At 45.7% G+C, this 19,732-nt stretch overlaps 1 protein-coding gene across 3 annotated transcripts in view; it reads left to right on the top strand.

Annotated features, from left to right (window-relative positions):
- Positions 1-787: 787 nt before the first annotated feature.
- Positions 788-19,732, top strand: part of LOC146193338 (uncharacterized) — a 127,915-nt gene continuing 108,970 nt past the window's right edge. For all 3 annotated transcript variants that reach the window (XM_084602691.1, XM_084602690.1, XM_084602689.1), the window contains exons 1-2: positions 788-907; positions 4,539-4,608. In XM_084602691.1, coding sequence (XP_084458817.1) covers positions 808-907; positions 4,539-4,608 — 170 coding nt within the window. In that variant the 5' untranslated portion in view covers positions 788-807. The remainder of the gene's footprint in view (positions 908-4,538; positions 4,609-19,732) is intronic.

Raw genomic sequence — 19,732 nt, 5'->3', positions numbered from 1 at the left:
TGTCTCTCCACTCACACCCATACCCCTTCTACAAAGGTGCGCTCAAAATAAAAGGTTCACTCAACTGTTCGACCAGTTTGAAGCAAACGGCACGCCAAATGTCGCGGCAGCTTCATCGTTTGCATGCCCTTTAAAGCTGTTCGGCGCACGATCAAAATTAAACAATCCATGCACCAGCTCTGCAAAAAAATTGACTGTGAATTAGCTTCTTTTAAACCTAGTGGAAAGCGAAAGCTGACGAATGGTTGCACAGAGTTAAGCTCTTTACTAAGCAGAAGGTTTTTTTTTTTTCAGTCCTCTGTAAAGAGATTCGACTTGGTTTGAACCTGCCATACTGTAAGTCCGTGGAGCGGCTGCGCCCTCGATATTGGCGTCAGCGATCATGTGTCCCGCCACACAGCTGCCTACGCGTTAAGCTACTTCCCACATCAGTTGTCTTTTGACCTATACCTGGACTTTGTATTACGCAATCGGTGTGCGCGTGTGTGTGTGGTAATGGTCACGACAAATGCTTAAATAATCAGCTGGCTCGTATAAACTTCAAAACTGTTATGTCCTGCATACGTCATTAAAAACTAAGTATCATAGTAGTTGTCTCGATGCATAAATTACGGTAAAATGACATGACAGTGCTCTTCTGATGTTGGTATGTGATTGTCGCTCCATCAGCATTGAAAGGTCACAAGAATGTCGACCTTATCACTTGCCTAATTTGCAAATAATTCCTCAGTGCTTAAGTGACGAAAAAAAAAAGTTTAAAATTCAGCATGTGAACAGGAAAGGCACGTGGAACGACACAGGGGTTAAATGCTACGGAAAATAGTGGGGCCTCAAAAAGGTATAAAATTAATCGCTTTCAACTCTTGTGGAGCAGTCCTACCACTGTGGACGCTGGGACGCCTTGAGAGTAAGCTGTTACTGTTTAGAGATTTCAAACGTTGCTACTTTACTCGTTTTATATTCGCCACGCACTATATTTTCTCGAGCTCTGTCAAAATGTAGATTTGCTTTTTCACTTGGATCATACCCTCAGCTTTTCAGTTGCTGTTGTAGGAAATACCAAGATAAAAACAGAAGGAACTATTGAGTAATACAAATGGTGCATGGACTTGAATCAGCAGTAAAAATACGTACGTTACCCCAGGGGAATAATTATCAGCAATTTGAGTGCCAAGGAGACAGTGCATGCTTGCACGAAAAAAATTCTGCATATTATTTAGAAACCATCCAACGTCAAAATTACACACGGGCAATAATCAAAAAGTAAATATTGCACGTTATAAAATGGTGACCGAAATTAGAGTAAAATCTAAAAATCCAAATAGTATAAACGTTTAGTTTGTTTCAGACGCTTATTTCGAGACTCTGTGAGACGCGTGTCTCAAAACAGCTGCCGCACTAGTAAAATTTGTTCTACGCAAGCTTTGCAAAAAATATAGGCGTCAAGAAAAGAGCTGCCCTGCTTAATGAGGAAAAATGAACTATCCATTTTATAGGCAAACTTACATAAATAGGATAACAGCGGTATTTTAGGTGAATACGACGTAAAGTAAGACGGCACTGCAGAGATCGTATTCATCGTCAACATACCCGGCGAACGTTCTGTCTGACATCTATCTTGCGTATGGCAGCAGCCATCTTGTAGAAGCTTTTCTCGCTGTAATGCAGGGCTCCGTAGGTGAGTTTCGTTATAAAGGCAATCCCTCTGCCCATGACAGCTTTGGCGCCACAGTCAAGAAGTTCTCAACGTCTGCTGTGTTGCCATCTGATCTGGCGTTCGCTTCGGTATAGCGGGTCGCCTAACCTACGGTAGTTTTTAGCACTGTTACCAGCATGTCAACATCAGGAAAGAACTCAGTGATCTATATTGATCCGCTCAAAAAATCTCTTCAGCGGTTGAATTGGGTTGGAAATTGTGGAGATCTTGCTCGCGGCTTTTTCTGGCATGCCGATGACGATCACATTTCGCGTGGTGTGCGACGTTCATTCACATAGGAGGCAAGTAATACTTGTGCTGAACTCTACGGAGTGAGCGAGTAAAGCCTAGGATGCTAGCGTTCGGCTTTTCGAGCGAAGCCTGTTGAACATCTTGAAAACGTTAACAGAAAGGACAAAACGAAAGGTTGTGTTAGGAGCGAAATTTGTTTGAAAAGCACACCGAGAAAAAAGGGGCTAACCTAATTTGGACCATTAGACTGACCCTCTGTGTAATCGATGATATGCTCCATGTTCGCTATTAGCACTGATGTAGGGAAGAGTTGCTGGTGAGCTTCCGGTGGCTAGTCGATACGGTCGCACGATGATAAGTCTGCCTATGCGCGCCTACGGCAATATATGTACGAGACGGTTACGTCCGAAAAGCCAAGCGCGCAGGCTCCATAGAACACCATGAAGGAGAGGAGGGGGGAAGTCCTTCAAGCTTGCAAGCCAGCAGAGTGCGGGATTGTCGCTAACAACATTTAATTGCATTCATACAGGTAGTGGTGGAATTCAGATACCCCCCAGATGATGGAACTGGAGTCATTCTTAGCCGGCGAATATAAAAGGAAACAGCGGGAGAGGCTAGAATCCGCGATCTCTGTTTACAGATCTTGCCTTTGTACGTGAGGATGGCGGCAAAGTTCATGCTGCTTCCGCCGGTCCGAGTTTCTGTAAACAATTTTCGTTGGGGCGTCATCCATTTGAACCACATGTCTGCCATCTAAGCGGAACATAACGTTCGATCGCCATAGCACAAAACTTAGAGATTATTGGCCAAATTTCCAGAGGGAAGTTTGAACCACTAAAGTGCGATGATACGAAAATCATAATATAGCGCAGTGGATTGTAGCTCTCCACTAAGGCGCCTCTATCTCCCTCTCTTCTTTCACTCCCATCTTCTCCCTTCCTTTATGGAGTGGTACATGTGTTAGTAGAGAATGGTGACAGATATTGGGCCCTTTCTATCTTCTATATCAATTTCAAACACCGCTAAAGCCTGCCGTACTAACGCTTCCTTGACATCTTGGTCTGCTTATAATAAATGTGCGGTGAGGCGTTCGAGAAAGCGGCAAATTAAAGGCGCCGCAGAGACACCTTGATTGAACGCCCGGTGGGGTCAGCTTCATATATGCATGAATCGCTTGGTTACGTCATTACTTCTCTTGACCGTATGAATACCCGCACACGAGTCTCTGGAGAGAACGAAGCTGCGCACCTGCTGGCCTGAGACCTCTACCACAAGGTTGCAGTAGAACAGCCGAATGCAAAGGAATTAAACATTGCGCTATCATATACAATATGATTACTGAATCTTACAAAATAGATCGAAAAGTCTACCCTCCCCCAGATCGTTCTCTCACTAATAATGAAGCACATATTTGGAGGCGATTACAAGCCGGTAACTATATCTGCCTGGTTTAGGTCTTCTTACCACAGACCGGCGAGGAAGAAGGTTCTAAGTGTAAACCTTGCGGCCAAAAAGGCGCGATAGATCATATAATATGGGAATGCGCCTACTCCCCAGGCGCCGGAAATAATATTGACAGTAGAGAAGCCTGGGAGGTTTGGCTGCGGAGCGGAGATCCCACGGTTCAGCGGCACGGGATCCGCCTGGTGGCTTAGGCCGTGAAGAGTACTTGCAACCTCTCCTGACCTCAGCCTGCAGGGCCCTCCTCACCCGCCTGCTGGCCTGCGTGCCGGGGGCGGGAAATGAAGGGCTTCTTTGCCGTGGAAATAGTTTTCATTCATTCATCGCTCGCCCCTTGTTGAACACAACCAGCATTTCATTGAACGCATCAAACTTCACCGGCGTTCTAACTCGTTTACAGGTAAGGAAAGGCGCACTATCTGTCACATGCAGAATCCCGCTATCATCCGCACTGTAGACTAGGGGAATTATGAACAGTGTTTCCCGATCCGGGGCGTATAGCAGTGGGTAAAGCGCTGGGCTGGGATCCAAGGGATGAAGTTTCGGTTCCCTGTGGAGACAGGGTTTATTAATTTATTTTTAACTCTCGCGCTCGAGAGCGTGACACCCCTGCTGATAACCTTCTGTCTACAACGAGGAGGCATTAAAGGCGTTCGCTTTAATATACGCAGTTGAAAAGAATATGCTGTGAGAATATTGTTGGGAGGCAGGGGAAACAGTGGGGTTGTAGCTGATGTTCCTTGTTTTGACGAATTCCTCTCATCATTACAATGTGAGCCAAAGACAGCAGCTTATTATAGGCGAGGAGACACTTATCTTATTTCAAGGTTAGTCTTGAGAATATTGCGCAAACCGTTATCGACAGCTTTTCAAGCCTTCTTGGAGATTATACGCTACATTAACGCCATCCAAATATAATACAAAAATATACATCTTCATGCAAGTACGAACCATTGCTTGATTTAATATCGGTAGCCCTGTAATAAGGACAAATGCTAATATCTGGAAATAAATAGCAAGCGACCATCCAATGGAGTGAACGGTTTTTGCTTCTGATATCTCCTCTCGGTCTACAATGTGTCAGTACAAGCATTTCAGTTCTTTTGATGAATATTATTTGGCGTTGCAGAATCAGTGGATTATGCCAGTGATGCGACGGAGGGGGTAGACATCCTCTTGGTTATGCTGCTCAAGCTCAGGTAATCAAGGCAGGAATGAAGTAGGCCGCCTTTTCAGAGCAAGCACAAAAGTGAGAGTCGGGCTAGTTAGTGACTAGTATTGGAATGCATCATGAAACCGCGCAAAAAGGCAAAGGCCAAGGAAGAAATCAACAAAACAAAGCGCGGTTCGTCCTGTTGATTTCTTTCTTGTCCCTTAACTTTTTGCGTGGTTTCATGGTGCATTCTAATGCTGGTCACTAACTGGCCCGCCTCTCACTATTATATACGCGCTTTGTCCTGTAGGTTTCTTCCTTATGACTTTTCTTTTTGCGCGGTTTCATGGTGCATTCTAATGCTGGTCACTAACTGGCCCGCTTCTCGCTATTATATACGCGCTTTGTCCTGTAGGTTTCTTCCTTATGACTTTTCTTTTTGCGCGGTTTCATGGTGCATACTAATGCTGGTCGCTAACTGGCCCGCCTCTCACTATTATGTACGCGCTTTGTCCTGTAGGTTTCTTCCTTATGACTTTTCTTTTTGCGCGGTTTCATGGTGCATTCTAATGCTGGTCACTAACTGGCCCGCCTCTCACTATTATATACGCGCTTTGTCCTGTAGGTTTCTTCCTTATGACTTTTCTTTTTGCGCTGTTTCATGGTGCATTCTAATGCTGGTCACTAACTGGCCCGCCTCTCACTATTATATACGCGCTTTGTCCTGTAGGTTTCTTCCTTATGACTTTTCTTTTTGCGCGGTTTCATGGTGCATTCTAATGCTGGTCACTAACTGGCCCGCCTCTCACTATTATATACGCGCTTTGTCCTGTAGGTTTCTTCCTTATGATTTTTCTTTTTGCGCGGTTTCATGGTGCATTCTAATGCTGGTCACTAACTGGACCGCCTCTCACTATTATATACGCGCTTTGTCCTGTAGGTTTCTTCCTTATGACTTTTCTTTTTGCGCGGTTTCATGGTGCATTCTAATGCTGGTCACTAACTGGCCCGCCTCTCACTATTATATACGCGCTTTGTCCTGTAGCTTTCTTCCTTATGACTTTTCTTTTTGCGCGGTTTCATGGTGCATTCTAATGCTGGTCACTAACTGGCCCGCCTCTCACTATTATATACGCGCTTTGTCCTGTAGGTTTCTTCCTTATGACTTTTCTTTTTGCGCGGTTTCATGGTGCATTCTAATGCTGGTCACTAACTGGCCCGCCTCTCACTATTATATACGCGCTTTGTCCTGTAGGCTTCTTCCTTATGACTTTTCTTTTTGCGCGGTTTCATGGTGCATTCTAATGCTGGTCACTAACTGGCCCGCCTCTCACTATTATATACGCGCTTTGTCCTGTAGGTTTCTTCCTTATGACTTTTCTTTTTGCGCGGTTTCATGGTGCATTCTAATGCTGGTCACTAACTGGCCCGCCTCTCACTATTATATACGCGCTTTGTCCTGTAGGTTTCTTCCTTATGACTTTTCTTTTTGCGCGGTTTCATAGTGCATTCTAATGCTGGTCACTAACTGGCCCGCCTCTCACTATTATATACGCGCTTTGTCCTGTAGGTTTCTTCCTTATGACTTTTCTTTTTGCGCGGTTTCATGGTGCATTCTAATGCTGATCACTAACTGGCCCGCCTCTCACTATTACATACGCGCTTTGTCCTGTAGGTTTCTTCCTTATGACTTTTCTTTTTGCGCGGTTTCACGGTGCATTCTAATGCTGGTCACTAACTGGCCCGCCTCTCACTATTATATACGCGCTTTGTCCTGTAGGTTTCTTCCTTATGACTTTTCTTTTTGCGCGGTTTCATGGTGCATTCTAATGCTGGTCACTAACTGGCCCGCCTCTCACTATCATATACGCGCTTTGTCCTGTAGGTTTCTTCGTTATGACTTTTCTTTTTGTGCGGTTTCATGGTGCATTCTAATGCTGGTCACTAACTGGCCCGCCTCTCACTATTATATACGCGCTTTGTCCTGTAGGTTTCTTCCTTATGACTTTTCTTTTTGCGCGGTTTCATGGTGCATTCTAATGCTGGTCACTAACTGGCCCGCCTCTCACTATTATATACGCGCTTTGTCCTGTAGGTTTCTTCCTTATGACTTTTCTTTTTGCGCGGTTTCATGGTGCATTCTAATGCTGGTCACCAACTGGCCCGCCTCTCACTATTATATACGCGCTTTGTCCTGTAGGTTTCTTCCTTATGACTTTTCTTTTTGCGCGGTTTCATGGTGCATTCTAATGCTGGTCACTAACTGGCCCGCCTCTCACTATTATATACGCGCTTTGTCCTGTAGGTTTCTTCCTTATGACTTTTCTTTTTGCGCGGTTTCATTGTGCATTCTAATGCTGGTCACTAACTGGACCGCCTCTCACTATTATATACGCTATTTGTCCTGTAGGTTTCTTCCTTATGACTTTTCTTTTTGCGCGGTTTCATGGTGCATTCTAATGCTGGTCACTAACTGGCCCGCCTCTCACTATTATATACGCGCTTTGTCCTGTAGCTTTCTTCCTTATGACTTTTCTTTTTGCGCGGTTTCATGGTGCATTCTAATGCTGGTCACTAACTGGCCCGCCTCTCACTATTATATACGCGCTTTGTCCTGTAGGTTTCTTCCTTATGACTTTTCTTTTTGCGCGGTTTCATGGTGCATTCTAATGCTGGTCACTAACTGGCCCGCCTCTCACTATTATATACGCGCTTTGTCCTGTAGGCTTCTTCCTTATGACTTTTCTTTTTGCGCGGTTTCATGGTGCATTCTAATGCTGGTCACTAACTGGCCCGCCTCTCACTGTTATATACGCGCTTTGTCCTGTAGGTTTCTTCCTTATGACTTTTCTTTTTGCGCGGTTTCATGGTGCATTCTAATGCTGGTCACTAACTGGCCCGCCTCTCACTATTATATACGCGCTTTGTCCTGTAGGTTTCTTCCTTATGACTTTTCTTTTTGCGCGGTTTCATAGTGCATTCTAATGCTGGTCACTAACTGGCCCGCCTCTCACTATTATATACGCGCTTTGTCCTGTAGGTTTCTTCCTTATGACTTTTCTTTTTGCGCGGTTTCATGGTGCATTCTAATGCTGGTCACTAACTGGCCCGCCTCTCACTATTATATACGCGCTTTGTCCTGTAGGTTTCTTCCTTATGACTTTTCTTTTTGCGCGGTTTCATGGTGCATTCTAATGCTGGTCACTAACTGGCCCGCCTCTCACTATTATATACGCGCTTTGTCCTGTAGGTTTCTTCCTTATGACTTTTCTTTTTGCGCGGTTTCATGGTGCATTCTAATGCTGGTCACTAACTGGCCCGCCTCTCACTATTATATACGCGCTTTGTCCTGTAGGTTTCTTCCTTATGACTTTTCTTTTTGCGCGGTTTCATGGTGCATTCTAATGCTGGTCACTAACTGGCCCGCCTCTCAATATTATATACGCGCTTTGTCCTGTAGGTTTCTTCCTTATGACTTTTCTTTTTGCGTGGTTTCATGGTGCATTCTAATGCTGGTCACTAACTGGCCCGCCTCTCACTATTATATACGCGCTTTGTCCTGTAGGTTTCTTCCTTATGACTTTTCTTTTTGCGCGGTTTCATGGTGCATTCTAATGCTGGTCACTAACTGGCCCGCCTCTCACTATTATATACGCGCTTTGTCCTGTAGGTTTCTTCCTTATGACTTTTCTTTTTGCGCGGTTTCATGGTGCATTCTAATGCTGGTCACTAACTGGCCCGCCTCTCACTATTATATACGCGCTTTGTCCTGTAGGTTTCTTCCTTATGACTTTTCTTTTTGCGCGGTTTCATGGTGCATTCTAATGCTGGTCACTAACTGGCCCGCCTCTCACTATTATATACGCGCTTTGTCCTGTAGGTTTCTTCCTTATGACTTTTCTTTTTGCGCGGTTTCATGGTGCATTCTAATGCTGGTCACTAACTGGCCCGCCTCTCACTATTATATACGCGCTTTGTCCTGTAGGTTTCTTCCTTATGACTTTTCTTTTTGCGTGGTTTCATGGTGCATTCTAATGCTGGTCACTAACTGGCCCGCCTCTCACTATTATATACGCGCTTTGTCCTGTAGGTTTCTTCCTTATGACTTTTCTTTTTGCGCGGTTTCATGGTGCATTCTAATGCTGGTCACTAACTGGCCCGCCTCTCACTATTATATACGCGCTTTGTCCTGTAGGTTTCTTCCTTATGACTTTTCTTTTTGCGCGGTTTCATGGTGCATTCTAATGCTGGTCACTAACTGGCCCGCTTTGTCCTGTAGGTTTCTTCCTTATGACTTTTCTTTTTGCGTGGTTTCATGGTGCATCCTAATGCTGGTCACTAACTGGCCCGCCTCTCACTATTATATGCGCGCTTTGTCCTGTAGGTTTCTTCCTTATGACTTTTCTTTTTGCGCGGTTTCATGGTGCATTCTAATGCTGGTCACTAACTGGCCCGCCTCTTACTATTATATACGCGCTTTGTCCTGTAGGTTTCTTCCTTATGACTTTTCTTTTTGCGCGGTTTCATGATGCATTCTAATAGCACACACCAAATTGCCCGCCCCTCAATAATATACTTGCTACTTTATAGTTCAATGTGTCCGATTCTACCTTTATTTCAATGTGTCACGCCCTCCGTGAATAAATCCGCTCTTTCTCCTGTGTGTTTCTTCCTTGCCCTTTGTCTTTTTGCGCGGTTTCTATTACTAGTCACAGAATAGCCAGCTTCTCACTACTACACCTGCTACTTTATAGTTCAATGCGCCCTGTTCTACCTTTTTCTTCTGCATCAATCCTTCTGTAAATAAAAATTTGTGCTTTGTCCCGTTGGTTTCTTTCTTGTGCTTGTCTTTTTCCATGGTTTCATTGTGCTTTCCAGAACACCTTTGCCTGCGCATGTGTTTTTCGATGGTTGGAAGACGCTTTCCTGAAGTACTTGCTCTATTTGATCCTAGATGAATTGGAGCAATCCTCTTCATACGCAGTAGAGGCCTCGGCTAAGGCGTCGGCTGATATCATCATTTATAGTGCGCGATATTGGGTCTTCCACAACAAGGATAAGCATTCGTTGTATATTTGAACTGCGCGGATCTGGTGCAGCCTGTTGCAGGGTAGTTGTAGCTTCATGTCGAAGATGGTGATTGAGACCTGACAGAGCGCGGATTTGGGGGACAAGTCTGAGAGAAGTAAGAAAACGCGTAACCTATGTGAGCAATATGCAATCGTCGTTCCTGTGTTAAGGTGGCAATATTCATCACTAATGTTGGTGAGCGAAACTTCAGCTTCGCCACTGTAGGAATTGGTGATGTTTACCACTACGGGGAGTCTTGAGCCTAAAATAGACTTGCTGCTCCTGTCGATGAACTCTTGGACTGTCTTGGCATATTTGGTTCTCACAGATTCGGATCGCAGTCGGAGCTCTTCTCAACATGGAGGAAATGTAGAGCAACGTGACACTTTATTGCGTTTGTAGAACGTTCCAGCCGAAAGCATAGTGAACTTTGATCGAAATTAGATCTTCGCTGTATGTTCGCACAGAAAGTCCTTCTCCAAACTCACGTCGCAGGAATATGGCTTTAATACCATGGAGCTGGCAGTATAATTTCATCATCTGTTAATTTCGACCACCACATGTGATTGTTACTTTCTCGAGCGGAGGGGCAAGCGGTACGCTAATGACAGTTTAGACGGAACATCTGTTCACCGAGAATCGGACAGTGCTACTGTCTCGGAGCATCTGCTGATCTCTTTCGTCTGTCCTTGCTTCTTGCTTTACGCTTTCGCCTCGGATTCCCTAGGCTTTTTAGTGCGCTGGAATTGCGGCAGTGGCACCCTTGTCAGGTTAAGAGGCGGTAGTAGCTTTTAGCTCCTCTTCGTCGTTGCTGAATTTGTCGGTTGAAAGTTGAAGCGCCTTCATGCGGCAATAGTGGCGTTGGTTAAGCGGCTACTGAGCTGCCTTTGTAGTCGACAGGAACTTTTCACGGCAGACGTCCATGAGGGCCTGCAGCTAAGGCTGTTAGAAGGGTGGTAGAGGTTGGCTCAGCCCTTTATGAAAAAGTTCGCGGATAAGGTCCCGCAGATTATCTCTGCTATCAGGTTCTTCATCGTAACGTCTTGCGGAAAGGTCATAAGCGGTCGGTATTAGCGGCAGATGTTTCGTCCATAGTCTTCTCGACACAAACTGCCTCCTTGCCGAAGTACGCCGTATATTTTAGCAGTTTAACTTAGCATATCTGCAAAGTATGGCACTTTGACTGAAGCGAATTCGAAGTTTATTTTATTTTTCACTGTCATCTGGGAATCAAGACGAGAGATAAGCAGCTATATATCTTCAATATAACCTAGAATAAGCGTGCGTGATAGTTCACGACTTGATTAAAATAGAGATCGGTGTGTTTTTTTTAACAGCCGTAGTAAAAGACTAAAAAGGCCTTATTAAGTACATTCTATTTTTTCTTGGATGCTACATGAGCTTCTTAGAAGAGCCGGCCAGATACTGTAAGAGTGAAGTTAACTGCTCTCAATGGGCGAAGCCTCTCTACTTGTTTTTCATTTTTAATAAAAATACAAATATGTATATAAATGTATAAATTATTAAAATAATATTATAATGAACGTAAAAACATATATTTTATTAAATAAATAAAAATAAAAAGGCGCGTTATGCTCTACTATGTTGATAATTCATTTTGTGCAAATACTCGATATTTTCATGGTACTGTCCAGAGAAATTAGTTAATGGTAATCTTTAAAAACTGTGTCTAGCATTTTTTATTGATTTCTTTAGTGTAGGCAAGAATCCTTCAATTCTATGAGTTGTGTTCGGCGACTTTTCTTTTTGTTTTTTGTTTTAACTTGCGATTCGGTGTTTCAGTGTAATCTTTTGCATGATATTCCAGCTGTCTTTGCTTGCTATGAAGATGTCGCTATACGCGTGTCACTGTATGTGGTACTTACGCATCGGCCACAATGAAATTTTTTATATTGTAAGGCAACGCGAAGGTCGGACTTGGGGAATCAGGCTTTATTACAGACCTGAAGCCTTGGTCGCACACTGCAGCCAAACACACTCCGCGATGACGATGGGTATCTACAAGAGGGAGCAGGATGAAGATGAAGCAGCACGTTCAGCAGTGTGGAAGATGAAGCGCCACACAGTGCTCACACTATTTCGCCCGCGCAGTTCAAGCGGCCAACCTGGCCGCAATTAGTCCGCAGGATTGCGCCGAATAAAAGGTTTCATACGTGAAACGTGGACAACTTCAGTGCCACGGTAACGACAGTCCGGAGGAGGGTAAACAGGGGAGACGCGATAGTTGACCGGGGAGGTTTTTGCAACAACTGTGTAAGGACCAATGTAACGGTGCTGTAACTTGTCACAAAGGCCAGGAGTGCGTAATGGGGTCCAAAGTAACACCTCGTCGCCGGGACGGAACGAAACTTGGCGATGGGTTGCATCATAGCGGTACTTGCGGTCTTCCTGGCTAGCTTCCGTGTTGACGCGAGCAAGCCGGCGTGATTTGGCCACTCGGGAAAGGAACTGGTCAGGAAGAGAGGATGAGGAACTGGCATGTGTAGAAAGAAAAGAGGCGTCAAGAAAGGTAGCGGGAGAACGGCCGTAGACGAGGAAAAACGGGGTGTAACCTGTGGTCCGCTGTACAGCCGTATTGTAGGCGAACGTAACAAAAGGAAGTATTACGTCCCAGTTTCGGTGGTCCTGGTCGACATACATAGACAACATGTCAGAAAGCGTGCGGTGGAACCGCTCAGTCAACCCATTGGTCTGCGGGTGATAGCTGGAGGTCAATTTGTGATGTGTGGTTGAGGCCTCAATAACTTCGGCTACAATCTTCGACAGAAATGTCCGACCACGATCGCTGAGAAGCACTTGAGGGGCCCCATGGCGCAGTACGAGCGATTCCAAAAAGAAGGTCGCGACCTCATGTGCTGAGCCATTAGGCAGGGAAGCGGTCTCAGCGTAGCGTGTTAGGTGGTCGACGGCGGTGACGATCCAGCGATTACCTCGTGCGGACAATGGAAGTGGCCCGTATAAGTCTATGCCAACAACGGTAAAGGGAGTAGCAGGGCAAGGTAGCGGCTGTAGTAGGCCAGCAGGAGGAGAAGTGGGCCGTTTGCGGCGCTGACATGGCAGACAAGAGGCGACGTATTTTGCCACACTTGAGGCGAGGCCTGGCCAGAAGAAACGGGCTTTCACGCGGTGGTAAGTTTTATGAAAGCCTAAGTGACCGGCTGTAGCATCATCGTGGAAAGCCGCCAGGATACGGATGCGAAGCGCTTTCGGAATAACGGGGACCCAACGGGTGCCTTCGGAGCAATAAATATAACGGGAGAGCACGCCGTTGTCAAGTTTGAACTTTTGGAGTTGCCTGCGCATCCTAGCGGTAGGAGGGTGAGAAGCACCGGTGAGAAGGTCGATTAGGGAAATACAGTAGGGATCTGCTCGCTGGTTTGAAATAATGGCGTAGCGATCTGGAGCAGCGGCAAGAGTAGCACAGGTTAAGGTTGGGGCTCTGGACGACATTGGGACGTCGAGGGTGCACACAGGAAGGCTCGAGGAAGCACTAGGTGGTGAATCTGAGAGCGGGCAGCGGGAAAGAGCATCGGCATCTCGATGTTTGCGTCCCGATTTGAATACGACATCAAAGTGGTACTCCTGCAAACGCAGAATCCAACGGCCCAGGCGTCCAGTCAAATTTTTGAGGGTTGATAACCAGCACAGAGCGTGGTGATCGGTAACGATCGTGAAATGGCGGCCGTAAAGGTAGGGGCGGAATTTCTGAACTGCCCAAACGACGGCTAGGCACTCTTGCTCAGTGATGGTGTAGTTGCGTTCCGCTATTGTTAGAGTTCGACTGGCAAACGCAATTACCTTTTCCCGAGAAGCTGTATCACGTTGCAGAAGTACGGCGCCGATACCGAGGCTGCTGGCATCGGTGTGAAGAATGGTGGCAGCAGTGTCGTCGAAGTGAGCGAGAACAGGGTCCGAAGTGAGGGCATTCTTTAGGGTTTGGAAAGCTTTTTCGCATTCTTCGGACCAATTGAAAGTAGTACGGTCTGTAAGGAGGCGGTGGATGCCAGGCACGTTAATACTTGATCAAGGCGGCATAAATGATCAGAAAAAGTCGCAGAGAAAATAACTATGTCGTCTAGGTAGCACAAGCATGTTTTCCACTTAAGTCCTCTAAGAACAGTGTCAATCATGCGCTCAAACGTAGCGGGGGCATTACAATATAGTTGGATCAATAAAAAAAGCCTTAAACCTAATTGCATCATGGCGTCAGAAAGAAAATTTACTGACGCCATCCAGTAGCACTTGTTCTGCGTGGAAAACAATTCCAAATTTGCGAGGGGTTCGAGATGTGAGGGTTGTTGTTACATGATTCAGTAGGCACTCTGTACAAATGCTAATTTCAAAGATGACACAATTTATAGGATCTAAGTCAACGATATTACGGTTACAAAGATATGCGCGAAGGTTTTCCAGCAAGTTGATTCAACGCGGAACTGAATACTATCTCCATTAATGCCTAATATTTTGTTTTGCCGATAGGATTAGTAACAAGTTCTTTCATGTTGTTTCTCAAACAGAATGGCGGTTGAGAATAGCTGATGCTAAAGCAATTAAAAGGACGTATTCTACATGCATTTAGCGTGTGCTTAATATTGACATCAGCTTTAGGTCGCTGGTAGAGTTTTCCAAAATAACTGTCCTGATCAATTCCTTTATTGCATACCAAAGATCAGTTTTTACTCCAAGCACCGAATGAATATTGTTATTTATCAAAATAGAAAACAGACGCCATGCCAGATGAGAAACTGCATGCGGGGTGGGAGTTGTAGAGGTGTTTGAAAATAACGTGGGAAGTGCTATATGCGTTTCTGCTGTGCTAATGATGTCAAAACCGCATTAAAATAAAAACGTGCCGATATAGTTTTCTTTGCAACGCTTCATGAATTTATATTAGCGATGTTTAATCTCATCGGTTTTTGTCTCGTGCATGTTGTTCCGCGTTGGATATTTTTTGTTATATTTTCATCACGCCCAAAGACCGTGCCCAGTTTGCTACCTGGATCTGATTTACAATGGTCTAAGTAATTTTGCTGTACATCGTAGTCCTGAACCGAAATTCAACCATCGAATATTTCGCTCCCTTTTAAAAGGAAACTGATGACCGCTCCATCACATATTTAATGTTAGCAATATCCGATTTTAAGAGATTTTCTGCTTTTGTGGTCGATTGTGTAGCGAAAAAAGACGCCTATACTGCTGCAATACTTTTTAAGCTACAAAGCTCCCCGTCCCTTCTTGCCCGCCCACCCACTACTCTTCTCGCCTTTCCCCTAAAGCAGGGATAGGAATTTAATCTCTCCACTCTGCATGCTCCATGCTAGATGCATGTGACAAGTTACGTTTCGTTCATCTTCTTCTTGTCACAGCTGTCAGGTGGCGAGCGCTCCGACGACTATGCTAAAGGCGCGCTGTTTATTAGAGCGGTACTTTAAAAATATGCCTGCCATGTAAGCACAACATTGATTAGCGCGAGTAGCAAAGCTTAAATCACAACGCACGCATTTTATGTGTGCAACACACCTGAGATGCTTCGACCCCTTCGCTCAGCGCAAAGCGACAAATAAGAGCTGTTATGTATGTACGCTGTCATTTTATCACGCATCATGCGGCGCCGGCGTAGGATATAATTTCGTGCACGGTGCTTTTTTGGGGCTCAATCCCAGAGCAAAATATCCTCGCGTTTTAGGCCTGTGCAGGTATATACTGACTTAGCGGTTTTTTTCTGCATCGTTCGATAACATTACCTGTATTGTACTCGTTGCTTCGCTGTCGTGGTCAAGCATATGCATTATTATTACATTATTATTATTATTATTATAAGGGTGGTCGCTTGTCGTAGGCAAAAAGATATAATCAAGGATAGCATTCAGTCTTGTGTTTGGCATTCGAGCACATGGAAAACGTATCGGCAATGACTTTGCTATGTTTTCGACGATGCGGTTTTCATTCAGTGGCTCATGCGAATCTACATTAGGATGGTCTTACTAAGCTGTGCCGTGAGCGCTCTTCTAATGTCTCTAATGTGCCCTCTCAGGGACGCTCCATCATAGAACCTCATTCCATAAAAATCATGCCATCTGCTTTACTGTTTCTAAATGATTTTGTTTAGGCGTACAGGGATGTCTTCGAACCCGACCGCGGCGGCTGCGTTTCGATGGAGGCGAAACGAAGAGGCGTCATGTGCTGTGCGATGTCAGCGCACGTTAAAGATCCCCAGGTGGTCGAAATTACTCCGTAGCCCTCCACTACGGCCCCTCTTTCTCTCTTTCCACTTTCATTCCCACCCTCCTCCCTTCCCTTACGGCGCGGTTCGGGTGTCCACAGAGCAAGTGTGACAGTTACTGCGCCTTTCCCTTCCTGTGAACCAATTTAATAATAATAATAATACAGGGATGTCGATTTTTGGAAAGGCCCACTAATGCTTATGCTAATGCCATTGGAATGACGCCTTCGTGAAAGCACTGACTTCTGAAGACCACGTCAGATGGCCTAACTGGTGGTGGCTTCAATCTCTGTCAGCCTGTAAAAGTTGCGATGCATATATATATATATATATATATATATATATATATATATATATATATATATTTATATAGTTGGAAGAGCGCTGAACGCGACATTCGGAGGTCATGGGTCCGACTCCCACCCTCGGCGCGTTGTTTTTTATTCCGCTTTGCATTTAATGCTCTTTATTCCAATAATCAACACAAGACAACATTCCTGGAAATGTCAACAGTATGAATAATAATAAAAAAGAAAGTTTGCCTTGCACTCCGATTCTGTTCGCTCCTTTAAATATATAGGTATATATATATATATACATATACATATATATATATATATATATATACATATACATATGTATATATATATATATATATATATATATATATATATATATATATATATATATATATATATATATATATATATATATATATATTGTAAAAGAAGGCTAGGTCGAGACGGCGAGGTCGTGACGGCAAGGACATACAAGCCTTGTCTAGCGTTTTAATCCGATCACGAACCCAGGCGCGCGCCGGAGCCGGCGCCGCGGGACGATGATGATGGTATGTACAAATGAAAGAAGAAGATCATGGCATGTACAAAAAAGGTCCACAGAAGGCTCACACAATCTGCCCGGGGGGTCGGAAGCGGCCAGCCTGGTCGCTCCTAATTAACCGATGTACCGCGGCGCACAAACGGTTTCAAACGAGAAACATGAACAATTTCAGTTCCACGGTGGCGTCGATCGGCTGGGGGATCAACAGGCGTGACATTATAGTTAACTGGAGAAGTTTGGCTGATAATCTCGTAGGGACCAAGATAGCGGTGGTGGAATTTGTCACTAAGGCCAGGTGCGCAGTGGTGTATACAGCAGTACTTCGTCACCGGGACGATAAGAGACCACGCGATGCGTAGAATCGTAGCGACTCTTGCGGTCTTCCTGGCACGCTGCTGTGTTGAGGCGGGCAAGATGACGGCATCTGGCCACACGAGATAAGAACTGGGTAGGTACTGATGTGGAGTAGTCGGGCGTAGAGAAGAAGGAAGCGTCGAGAATTGTAGTGGGAGGACGGCCATAAACGAGGACAAATGGAGAATAACCGGTAGTCCGCTGTACTGCTGTGTTATAGGCGAAAGTGACGAATGGTAGAATAGTGTCCCAATTTCGATGATCCGGTGTGATGTGCATGGAGATCATATCCGATAAGGTGCGGTGAAATCGCTCAGTCAGCCCGTTATTCTGGGGATGGTAGCTTGAGGTTGTCTTATGAAGGGTGGATGACGCGTGAAGAACTTCGGCAACGACTGCCGATAAGAAGGCCGTCCCGCGGTCACTTAGGAGCACCCGAGGAGCGCCATGACGCAATACAATTGATCGCAAAAAGAAATTTGCTACTTCTTGAGCGGAACCGGTCGGTACAGGTGCTGTCTCAGCGTAGCGTGTAAGGTGGTCGACAGCTGTTATAATCCAATGGTTACCCCCATCGGAGAGAGGTAGGGGACCATATAAGTCAATGCCGACTACGTCGAATGGCGTGGCGGGACAGGGAACAGGTTGTAGAAGGCCAGCGGGCGAAGACGTCGGCCGTTTCCGACGTTGGCACAGAGGGCAGGATGCGACGTATTTGGCAACGCAGGAAGATAGGCCAGGCCAAAAGAATCGTTTTTTCACTCGGTCGTAGGTTTTTTCAACACCAAGGTGACCTGCAGTAGCGTCATCGTGAAGAGCCGCCAGTATACGTGGACGAAGCACACGCGGCACGACTGGGATCCAGCGAGTTCCATCAGGGCAATACACGAAGCGGAGTAGGATGCCTTCTTCGAGCTTAAAATTGCGAAGTTGTCGGCGAAGCCGAGCATTGGGTGGGTCCGAAGCGCCAATAAGGCGGTCGATGATGGGTCGGCAGTAGGCATCGACTAATTGCTGTGAGCGGAGAGCGTGTTTGTTTTCAGTGTCATCAAATGAAACGGTTGTGATATACGTCGGAGAAAGAGATGGTCGGCTGTGGTCATAGGTGGAAATGCATTGGGAAGAAAAACAGCAAGCCGATTCCGAAAGTGGACAGCGAGAAAGAGCGTCGGCGTCTTGGCGTTGGCAACCCGATTTATAAGTGACGTCAAAATTGTATTCTTGCAGGCGTAGAATCCAACGGCCAAGTCGGCCTGTCAAATTTTTGAGCGAAGACAACCAGCAAAGAGCATGGTGATCGGTCACAACTGTGAAATGCCGACCATATAGGTAAGGGCGAAATGTTTGGACAGCCCAGACGACGGCAAGGCACTCCTGCTCGGTAATGGTGTAGTTTTTCTCAGCTGGAGTCATAGTCCGACTGGCGAAGGCAATCACTTTCTCACGCGAAGTTGCATCGCGCTGCAGGAGTACAGCTCCAAGACCGAGACCACTAGCATCAGTGTGCAGGATGGTTGGAGCGCTGTCACTGAAGTGGCCAAGAACAGGGTCTGATGTGAGGGCGTGCTTCAGATTAATAAAAGCGGCTTCGCACTGTTCAGTCCACACGAAAGTGCTGCGTGCTTTAAGCAGTTCATGAAGTGGAGCAGCAATACTTGCAAAATGCCTTATAAAACGCCGGAAATAAGACGCCAGGCCGAGAAAAGTGCGCAATTCTGTAATCCGTTGTGGACGAGCAAAGTTCAAGACCGCGATGATTTTTTCAGGGTCTGGACGAATGCCGTCATGGCTGACTAGATGTCCCAATATTTTAATTTCCTTCTGTGCAAAGTGGCACCTCTTGGTGTTGAGCTGAAGGCCCGCTGAAGCGAGGCACGTGAGGACCTCATTCAGGCGTGTGAGATGGTCGTTAAAAGTTGACGAAAAGATGACAATGTCATCCAAGTAACAAACAGGTTCTCCATTTTAGGCCACGAAGCACAGTATCGATCATTATTTCAAAGGTCGCTGGTGCGTTACAAAGTCCGAAAGGCATAACATTAAATTCGTAAAGGCCATCGGGAGTTGAGAAAGCGGTTTTTTCTTTATCGTCCTCGTGCATAGGTGTTTGCCAATAACCTGAGCGGAGGTCCAAAGTCGAGAAATATTCGGCGCCTTGGAGAGAGTCAAGGGCGTCATCATTGGGTATACATCTTTGCGGGTAATTTTGTTGAGTGCCCGGTAATCAACACAAAAGCGTACCGAGCCGTCCTTTTTTTCAACTAACACTACTGGGGAGGACCATGGGCTTGTCGAGGGACGAATAATATTGCGATGGAGCATGTCATTTACATTTTCTTCATTTACTTTTCGTTCAGAGAGGGAAACCCGATAAGGCCGTCGGCGAACGATAGAGTTACCTTCAGTAATGATGCGATGGTGCGCAACACTAGTCTGTCCCAGTGGTGGAGAAGTGGAATCAAAAATGGCTTGGTGGTGTCGAAGCGATGTCAGCAGTTCTTGGCGTTGGTTCGGCGTGAGGTTAGGATTAATAGTCTTTGTGAGAACAGAAAGAGAGACGTCTGGCGAAACACGGCGCTGAGGCAGAGGGGCGATGAGCACCATCAAGGACAAAGGTTGAACATCCACCATGCAGGGGAGAGAAGTTCCTTTTGGGAGCACG

Source organism: Amblyomma maculatum, chromosome 4 (assembly GCF_055883805.1).
Source record: "Amblyomma maculatum isolate TAMU_Amacu chromosome 4, ASM5588380v1, whole genome shotgun sequence".
In the NCBI taxonomy this organism is placed as follows: Eukaryota; Metazoa; Arthropoda; class Arachnida; order Ixodida; family Ixodidae; genus Amblyomma; species Amblyomma maculatum.
The sequence above is the reverse complement of the archived record's forward strand: the minus strand, read 5'-3'. Positions and strand labels throughout refer to the sequence as shown.